The sequence below is a fragment of the Elephas maximus genome, chromosome 10 (assembly GCF_024166365.1).
Source record: "Elephas maximus indicus isolate mEleMax1 chromosome 10, mEleMax1 primary haplotype, whole genome shotgun sequence".
Taxonomy (NCBI): Eukaryota; Metazoa; Chordata; class Mammalia; order Proboscidea; family Elephantidae; genus Elephas; species Elephas maximus.
In genome coordinates, this window is record NC_064828.1 from 30,622,510 (window position 1) to 30,632,927 (window position 10,418).

Genomic DNA, 10,418 nt, shown 5'->3' on the forward strand with positions numbered 1-10,418 from the left:
CGCTGGGTGCCCTTAGTGGGAAAACCTCCAGAGGTGGGAGGAGGAATTTAGATGAGGTTTGCAGCCTAGCCACCGGCAATTGAATCTGGGCGTGTCACCATGGAGACGGGGCCGGCCCGCGAGCTCGGCTGCCATTGGCTGGGGACTCCCGGACTGGGGATATAAGCCAGCACCGGGTGAACAGTGTGCTTACTGTCTACCAGACTCGGAGCGCAGCGGATCAGAGTGGAGAAAGGCAGGCTCATCACGAGGGCGCCGGCGGGACCATGGAGAACCAGTGAGTTGGGCATAGGGCACCAGGCGCATGGGACCCCGGAGGCCCCTGGGGAGGGGAAATGGCTGTCACCGAGACCTGGGGACCCTGCACTCTGGGCCCCAAGGGGCCAGGAGAGGGAGCGAGTGCCTTGGAGATGCGGAGAGGCCCGACACGGAGCCCGGTGCCAGAGGCAAGGCGACAGAGCAGGGGGGCAGCCGGCTCGGGCAGGGGCGCGCGCGGGAATCGAGCAGGGGTGGCGCCACCGGAGCAGGAAGGGGACAGGTTAGTGCAGTGTCGTCTACTCCTAAAAGGAACCGGTGCGTGTGTCTGGGTGCTAGGAGCGTGCGTAAGTGGAAAGGGAGACATACTCCCTCGCCCTCTACTCCACACGCAGCAAAGAGATCTGCCCACCCCATCACAGATTCCATTCTCGGGTCTAGGTAAAGCCGCGACGCGCTTTTGGTGCTCAAATCGGGAGTTTCCCCTTCAGAGGAGAGACTGGCCACCTTCCTCGCCAGCACCCGCCTCCAAATTGGGGGTTCGATTAATCCGGGTTGGGGATGGGGTCTCCACGGACGGAAGGAAATCCTTATTCACTGAACTGAGCAACAGATCCCGCCCTCTTACCTCACCCCACACCTTAGAAAACCCTTTTGTCTGCTTTGGTCCTGGAATTCCCAGTCCAAGTTCACCAGCACTATAGATCCCAGTGGCTTTTGGATGCCTAGGAAGTTCTATGAACTGTGTGGTTCGATCTCCCAGGTGGCCACAGCGTCACACTTCTTTCATTTTATCAGCACCACTTGGGGATGCTATTTTACGGTGTTCCCGCGGGATGGCCCTACCTTAAGGCTTTCTTGCTTCTCTTCTGCTTGGGTAGCTCCAGCTCTATTGCCCTGCCCCCTGCCTGATTACCCATCTACTTCCCTGAAGGTAGTCTGGTGTACTGTAGAGTCATAGCTGGTTTCCCCGGCTCTGCTTTTGAAAAAAAAACATTTCCTCTGAAGACTTGGTTGTGTTCAGTCCTGTCACACCCCAGTTCCACCTTCTTTTTTCCCCTCTAATATTTGGTCTTCCGAAGACCAAAAATGTGGGAAAGAATTGAACTTGGACATGTGAGGAAAGTTCTGGGTTCTGCTAGTGTAGACGTTCTGGGTAAGTGTGTACCCTTAGTTCTACCGGTCTTTTGAGCTCCCTGAAGGATAAAAAGCCTTGGTGAATCGAAGATGGAAGTGGGCAGGGAGGGTGAAGATTGGCCGGGAGAAAACTACCTGTAGGCGGAAAAGCAGAAGAAAGGTTCAAGGGCTTGTATGACAGAGCCATAGGTCTTTGTAGCTTGTTAGCAAATTTTTTGTTAGCAAGTCATTTTCAAGCTAAGCCTCTAAGATAAAAAAAAAAAAAATAGGTGGGACCAATTATATCCTTTTGCTTTATACCAGTCAAGGAGCCCTGGTGGCTCAGTGGTTAAGCACTCGGTTAACCGAATGGTAGGTGGTTCTAACTCACCAGCTGTACTGTGGGAGAAAGATGTGACAGCCTGCTTCCATAAAAATTTATAGCCTTGGAAACCTTATGGGGCAGTTCTATTCTGTCCTACAGGGTTACTAGGAGTTAGAATCTACTCGATGGCCAGAGGTTTGGGTTCTTGCTTTATATCCAAGGAAAGAATTTGAGGCACATGTTACTTGCTTAAAAAGACAAAATTGGAACTAGAATCCAGCTTGAGTTTTGCTCCACTTTGGACCAGAGGTTCCTAAACCTGATTTTTAGCCAGAATTACCTAAGGCACTTTTATAAAAAATACAGATTCTTTTAGGGCCTCTCCAGAATTATGAAACTGTAGGAGTGGGCCCTAGAATCTGTGTTTTTAATAGTTTTCTACTGAGAAACGTGTGCGACCAGCCCTGCTCCAGCCTTTGACAACCAGTGTTATGAACTGTGTCTGTCTTTTTGCACAATAGCTTATCTCATCTCTGGTCTTGAGTTACCCCTTGCAATTCCATGTGGCAGAGGTCTGTGGGCCTGGGGATCCGAGAAATAAGGATCCAGGGGAACTAGGGGTGGCACATAGACTTCCACTAGTATTTCCTTAGTATTTGGCTGAGGGAGGAACTAGAGGGTGAGCGTTCAAAAGGGGACTGAGTTTGCCCCTGCACTCATAGTTAGTCTTAATAACATCTTGAGTAGGGAGGGGGATAGGGAGGATACTAAAGAGGATTGTACTGGGTTTGTCTCTGCTCTAAGGAGGATCTTAATCCCATCTTGAGTGCCCTCCCTTTCCTTTCTCTTCAGGCCCAGCCCCTTCACTTCACTTTCACCGGACCTCTCTGTAGACACCATGGTCTTTCCTTTCCTATCCCCTCCTTCTCATAAGGTGAGATATTAAACCTGCCAGTTGTAGCAACACTGGAGTTTGGACTATTAGTAGAAACAGACTTCGTTAACTTTTGCCAGGTTCTGGAATGGAGTTGGTTTTATGTCAGACTTGGGCCTGATTCTGAGAGGTGGGTGGTGGGGGGAGCATAGTATGACCTCTAGTGAGGGACAGGAGCCTCCTCTCTGCAGCAACCATTTGGCCAACTTCCCTGTCCCCTGCTCCCTCCTATACCTGTCATCCTTTCTGCATTGACAGCCATCAGGCATTGCTCTGTGATGCCCTTGGAACAGGAGTGGAACTCACTTTGATTTTCCTTTTTTCCTAGATTCACATATGAAGATTACCAGAACACAGCAGAATGGCTTCTGTCCCACACCAAGCACCGACCTCAAGTGGCAGTGATCTGTGGTTCTGGGTTAGGAGGTCTGGCTGAGAAAGTAACTCAGGCCCAGATCTTTGACTATAGTGAGATACCCAACTTTCCCCGAAGTACAGGTACTGGCAATGGGATAGGAGGATGGGACTGAGGAGTATTGATGGGATTTTGTGGAACCCAATCTGAAGGCCAGTGCTTCTAAGTCTGGACTTATGCAGTATCTGATTATACTCATCAGCATTTAACCAAAAGTAAATGTTGTCACAGAGGAAAAAAGCCCACATGAGTCATAATGACATTGAAAGGAAATTACCCTAGCAGAGATTCCGTAATAGGCTGAGCATACTTATATCAGAGGGACTACATGATGACATTTTTCCTATGCTAATTTTTTATTTGTTTAATATGACTCAGCTCCTTAAAGCTCTACAGTAACACCCTTCCCCTCCCGTATACCATCATCACCACGTACACTCCCTTCTCATTTCCTCCAGACTACAGCGGATGGTAAAAGCAGTATCTGAAAACTCCCAGGACACAGTCAGGGCTCCTCTGTATGATGTCTTCCTGGCATCCTTCATGCCTGCAGCTGTAGCTCCAGTCCTAGTACAAGGCTCTGATACCCAGCAACAAATGAACATACAGACTGCCTTGTTCTTGCAGACAAACAAATAATACATGAATACAGGAGACCTGATTCATACTGACCCTTTGGAAGGGGAAAGGGGCAGCTTGTCCCCTATGCACCGTAGGGCTCTGGTAAGGAGAATATTTCTAATACAGCATCCGAGAATATTGTTGTCGTTAGGTGCTGTCTAGTTAGTTCCAAATTATAGTGACTGTATGTACAACAGAACAAAATACTGCCCGATCCTGTACCACGCTCACAATCCTTGCTATGTTTGACCTAACTGTTGCAGCCATTGTGTCAATCCATCTTGTTGAGGGTCTTCCTTTTTTTCCCTGACCCTATACTTTACCAAGCATGATGTCCTTCCCTAGAGACTGGTCCCTCCTGATAGCATGCCCAAATACATGAGACGAAGTCTCACCATCCTTGCTTCCAAGGAGCACCCTGGCTGTACTTCTTCTAGAATAGACTTCTTCATTCTTCTGGCAGTCCATGGTATATTCAATATTCTTTGCCAACACCATAATTCAAAGGCATCAATTCTTCTTCAGTCTTCTTTATTCATTGTCCAGCTTTCACACGCATATGAAGTGATTGAAAATACCATGGGTCAGTCAGGCGCACCTTAGTCCTTAAAGTGACATCTTTGCTTTTCAACACTTTAAAGAGGATTTGCCCAATGCAATGTGTCGTTATATTTCTTGGGAATAGCATTAATATTCTAGCAGCATTCTAGTAGCATCTAGAAAGCTCTGAGGCTAAGACTTAGAAAAGGGCCAGGTAAAATAGGGGCAAAGGACAAGGGTAGTTAATTTGGTTTACTTATTAATTTATCATGTAACTGCCCCTGGTTTGTATATTAATTTTTCTCATTTGTATCTTCCTCTTTTCCCTGGCAAGTTGAGACTTTTACAAAAAATTGTACAAACCCTTTGGAACAAGACTGGGAGAGCAGCAGGGAGGTGGCAGTGGAGACTGGGGAGGGAAATGTTAAAAATGAGACAGTGAGGGAGAACATAGTTTTCTAGGAGAGATAACAGTGACATTGACTCCATCTGGCACTTCTACCCGCGGTGAGACCAGTACTGCACTCAGTGATAAGTGGACTAATTTTTTTTTTTTTAATCAATCTTTTTTTTTTTTTTTTCTGTTCCACTTGGGTTTTCCTAGCTGTGTCAGTGTCTCCTTTGCTGTGTTACTTTTTTTTTTTTTAATAAGCTTCTGTATCTCTCCACTCCCTCTCCGACCATTCATTCCCTAAGAGTATCGTATTTTGAGGATTTTGAAGTTTTTGGAAAAAATTTCTATAATTACTGCATTTACTTCATCATTACCCTCACTTCTTTTTAATCATTTTACATTCTCTTGCAGCACAGCTTTCTCATTCTTCTGAAATTTCTTTTAAAAACATTTTCTTCCTTACTTTGATCTTCTGTGTTCCCACAGAAGAACATTCTTTCACCCATAGCTCTAATTCCTGTTTGTGCTTACGTAGTTGTTTTTATGATTATGATTCATGTCTTACCTTCCCCATCAGACTTGAACTTTCTGAAAGCAGATGTCTTTTTTTACGTCTTCATACCCTCACATGTTGAACACATTGAGTGAACCATCGTAAGTACTCAATGGATATGTTTTGCATGAAAGCACCATCCCATTCATTTCCCTTTCTGTTTTGTATATAGTTCCAGGACATGCTGGTCGGCTAGTGTTTGGGTTCCTGAATGGCAGAGCCTGTGTGGTGATGCAGGGCAGATTCCACTTGTATGAAGGCTACCCGCTCTGGAAGGTAAATGGGCATAAGCCTGGTTGGATCTGGGAGAAGGGGGAGAAAATGACTTATCACAAGACGGAGCATTTCTTAACTCCTATTTTATTACCTAAATATCTGGGCTAGGTAGATTTTTGGTCCGCTCCTTCCTTTTTCACGATAGGTATCATATGTATCCGTGTGGCTGGATTGGTGAGATTTCGAGCCTTTTCTAATCTTTTACTTTGAAGGTGGCATTCCCAGTTAGAGTTTTCCGCCTTCTGGGTGTGGATACCCTAGTGGTCACCAATGCAGCTGGAGGGCTGAACCCCAAGTATGAGGTTGGAGATATCATGCTGATCCGTGACCATATCAACATGCCTGGTTTCTCTGGTCAGAATCCTCTCAGAGGCCCCAATGAGGAAAGGTACGTTATATGGCTCCTTTGTTTATAGATGGGTGGGGCTGAAGGTTTTATTTAAGAGTTCAGGGAGAGCTCATTGTATTCTCTTAATCTGAGGTGATCTTCTAACCTGTGCCCTAGGTTTGGAGTTCGTTTCCCCCCCATGTCTGATGCTTATGATCGGCATCTGAGGCAGATGGCTCACGTTACCTGGAAACAAATGGGGGAACAGCGAGAACTACAAGAAGGGACCTATGTGATGTTGGCGGGCCCCAACTTTGAGACCGTGGCAGAGTCTTGTCTGCTGCAGAAGCTGGGGGCAGATGCTGTTGGTGAGAAGCGAAACTTGGCTGGAGGCTTGGCCAGGGAGGGAGCTGGTAAAACAAGGATTGGGAGGAGTAGGAGATTACAGGCCTAGAGGGTAGAACAAGAGATAATCTGATTTAAAAGAGATTGAACTGACCCAACTTCTAGGAAGATACTGAAGTAGTGAACACTAAACACCAATGGCTTTAACAACTGCAGATAATGTTGTTAGGTGCCCTCTAGTCAGTTCTGACTCAGCGACCCTATATACAACAGAACAAAACACTGCTCAGTCCTGTACCATCCTCACAATCCTTGCTGTGTTTGAGCCCATTGTTGCAGCCACTGTGTCAGTCCATCTGCTGTACGTAGGGTTGCTATGAGCTGGAACAGACTAGTCAGTACCTAACAACAAATAACAACAACAATGAAAGTGAGGCTAAAGGGTGAGGAAAAGAGTTATTTGAGGATCCTAACAATTGGTTTTCATCTTTCTGCCCACCAGGCATGAGCACAGTACCAGAAGTTATAGTTGCACGGCATTGTGGACTTCGAGTCTTTGGCTTCTCCCTCATCACTAACAAGGTCATCATGAATTATGAGAGCCTGGAAAAGGCCAATCACGAGGAAGTACTAGAGGCTGGAAAACAAGCTGCACAGAAATTGGAACAGTTCATCTCCATTCTTGTGTCTTGCATTCCACCCCTTTGCAATGCCAGTTGATTAGCCTCAGATTGGTCTGGCTTCTGCCTTACGGGATCCAAGAAGCTGCTACCTACTTTGGCCCTTTGTTGGGGTCTCTTGTCTTGCCCTTAGGTGGTAGCAGAAAGGAGAGGAAGATTCCTGTCCTTTACTTTCCCCACATTTCCCACCAGACCTTTCTGGTGCCAAGTCCTCTTTTGCTCAGTTGTTTTCTGAAAGCAGTTTCCATCCCTGTTCTTCCCCAGACTGGAGCCCCTGCCCTACTTACTACTCATCCATGGATATGCCCAGGATTTGACTTGAGTCTTCGAACTTGGCACAGTAGCTGCTAACTTTTTGAGACAATGCTCTCACATTCCCAGGGGCCTGAGTTCTGCCACCCCGTAACACTGGAGACCACACAAGGACCAGCCCAATACCTCTTTCAATTTTTAACATTATTGTGTTTTGAGAATAAAGAGAAAGATGCATCATTTCTTCATTTTTCGTACAACTTGGTGAGGCTGGGGACATAGGCCGAGACTAGCAGGGAAGTCATGTGACTTAGTCTGCTTCTCAGACAAGTAGCTAAGGTCCTGGATGAATGTGGTATGTAAAATAAGGAAGGGCAAAATGATGAAAACTTAGGGAAAGATACTGAAAGAGATGATGAGAAGGAAGAAAGGGCTAACTTCTGGCACATGGTGTTGCCACTTCCCTCACCACAGTCTTACCACTGTCTCTTGCCTTCTGATTGTTTTACTCCCTGTCTCCTCTCATGAGTTAGTTCACTGATCTCAGCTTCTGCTCCTTAGTTGACACTTCCTTGTTGAGGCCCTAATCCCACTTCTCTTGCTTTCCTTCTCTGATTTCTGCCATAGTTGGTGGCAACCATACTCTACTCCTTTTCGACAGTGCATTGGTGAGTCCCCCTTTCTCTGCTGCCAGCCACCCCACTGCTGATTAGACTCCTGTCAGCCCGTGGCCAACCTGTGAGGTTGGTTCATACCCAGTTCTTCTCTTTGAGCACCTTCTTTCCTCCCTCTGTTTCCTTCTAGCAGCAGCCTTTCTCTTCCGTTTTGCTTGGTCAGAACGCTGCATCCAGGCATTGCCCTTTGTTGGCTCACTGCACTATTTTTGCTTATCAGCTTGCATTCAGCTGGCTGGTGTGTTTGGAAACAGCCTACCACACTACCCTCCCAGGTCTACTTGCTGTTTAAGAAAGGGCATTGCTGGATAAGTCTCTAAGAGTAGCGACATTTCAGTTATTAGTAGCATAATATGAAGAAAGTATTTTGGACAGGGAGCCTTTGAGAATTCTTCCATAACATCCTTTGGCAACTGGCCTAAGGAAAATCAGCAAATCCTGGGGTGGCCCTATCGCCACTCCTTTTATCTTTTTTTTTTTTTTGTACTGCTACTTAACTTCCAGGACCTGTAGGCAATCCGCTAGCATCTGTTAATTGTCTCAGAGCTGGCTGTAAGAGCTGGCTTAGAGGGAAGTACTGTGTGTCCTTCAGGGTACAGGAGCTTCCTAGGTATATACACAACTGTAACTTATTCATCTAATGGGATGGTTTATAGACATTTCTCTTTAATTAATTATTGAACATCTCTTTGTATAAGGCTCTCAGCTAAGCAAATGATAATGAGTGAATGTAAGGAAGGTGTTTCTTCTCAAGTGCCTGCAGGTCTTAAGGAAGACACATTTGTAAAGCTATTAACTGTTAGATACCAGTTACCAGTTGCCAACAATTCTGACTCATGGTGACCTGATGTGTGACAGAGTAGAACGCCTCACAGGGTTTCCAATGGCAGTGATCTTTCAGAAGTAGATCGCCAGATCTTCTGAGGCACCTCTGGTTGGATTTGAACTACCAACCTTTTAGTTAGTAGCCGAGTACTTAAAAGTTTGCACTACTCAGGCACTCTAATTTTTATATATAAAAAAAAATTTATATAAGGCAGTATAAAATAGATACAAGTCACATATTGTTCTCAAAGGAGAGACTGATTGCATACACTGGGCAGTGAGGAGCAGGTTGCTTAGAGGAAGTTTCACAGGAAACTTTGAGCTTAGTCTTGAAGCACGAGAAGGGAGAAAGAGGATTTCATGCCAGGATGAGCTAAAGCACAGAAAAGTACTAGGGATATTCTTGGGTCATTGCCACAACTGGTGTGACTAGAACAGAGGACATTAAGGGCTCTAGAGAGACATGGGTAGAAAGGTATTTAGAGGCTGGAAGAGGGCTGCATTTGGTCCTTGGCTTTCCTACCCCTGTTGTGCCTCTTAGATAAATGGTGCCACCTGAAAAATATGTCCCAGACAGACTTGAGTGGAATATTTTGGGACACTTATAATTTCTTAAATTTAGTAAATGGGTAAACTGTAGAGGATTCCATGTGTTTCATGATAGAGTACTAGATTCAAGCAAAAGATTATATATTTGATATCATAATTTCTAGAGTTTCTAATTCTTTAGTTCTAAACTAAGCCTAGGAAACTCTAGGGGGCAGTTCTGCCCCGTCCTATAGGGTTGCTATGAGTCCGAATGGACTGGAGGGCACGCAACAACAAAAAAAGTAGAAATTACCTACTTTATGCAAGTGTTTATTACTGTATTCATGTAAAAGCATTAAAGATATTTTATGGTGACAGAAAAATTAGGTTCTTCCAAGTACAACCTAAGTGATGTGACAAGGAAATGTAGTTACAGGCAAGTAATGGGCATTTAATTCTAGGTAATAAGTATTCTAAGTGAATTAACTAGAATTCTATGTTGGAAGGGGTATGAGCTGGGGAGAGAAAGCACGCACGCATAGTGTTTTCAATTCAGTATATTAAGTGTCTTCAATTTCAGAGTGCCAACCAACCCAGCCAAAACTGAATACATCAGTTTGGGAGAGTAAGGAAATAGAGGCACAAAGTCAAGGGGAACATCTGGGAGGGCCACCTAGAGAAAGTAAGTTCTTGAAAACATTGGTGATAAGGCTGCTTCTCTCTAGTGGGGCCTGCAGGATACCTGCAAACAAAAGCTTGATCTTGCTGAGTCTCATGGTAGGTGTCAAAACACACTCCCTTGAGTCAGGCTTTCTTCCCTGGCCCTATTATGGTCAACTTGATCAACATTAATAAATGTTTATTAATCATAAAAAAAAAAACCAAAACCAAAACCAAACCCCGTTCTGTCAAGTAGATTCCGACTTATAGCGACCCTATAGGACAGAGTAGAACTGCTCCATAGAGTTTCCAAGGAGCGCCTGGTGGATTCAAAGTGCCAACCCTTTGGTTAGCAGCCGTAGCACTTAACCATTACGCCACCAGGGTTTCCTTATTAATCACATGGTAGCATAATCATGTGATAGTATACAATTTTAAGGTTGAAGGTCTTCGGTTATAGAACGCTGTGCTAAAAACCATACTATAAATTGATATAAGACAAAGTGCTTGCAATCTAGATGGGAGACAGGAGAAATAACGAGGCTGAGTTAGTCATCCCCTCTATACCTAGCTTTCAGTCTTTTCATATGTTATATTGTTATTGTTTAGAAGTTGGATTTCTCCACTGAACAGTGAGGGAGTGGGACTAAATTTTTAAAAAAGGAATAACATATCAAAAGTAGCGTATGCTAAGTGC

At 45.0% G+C, this 10,418-nt stretch overlaps 1 protein-coding gene across 1 annotated transcript; it reads left to right on the plus strand.

Moving 5' to 3' along the window:
* Positions 1 to 204: 204 nt before the first annotated feature.
* Positions 205 to 7,349, plus strand: PNP (purine nucleoside phosphorylase). Its single transcript, XM_049899155.1, has 6 exons — positions 205 to 277; positions 2,959 to 3,128; positions 5,326 to 5,429; positions 5,642 to 5,817; positions 5,935 to 6,125; positions 6,605 to 7,349. Exons 1-6 carry the CDS (start codon positions 267 to 269, stop codon positions 6,820 to 6,822), a joined length of 870 nt encoding a protein of 289 aa, XP_049755112.1. The 5' UTR covers positions 205 to 266; the 3' UTR covers positions 6,823 to 7,349.
* Positions 7,350 to 10,418: the final 3,069 nt, after the last annotated feature.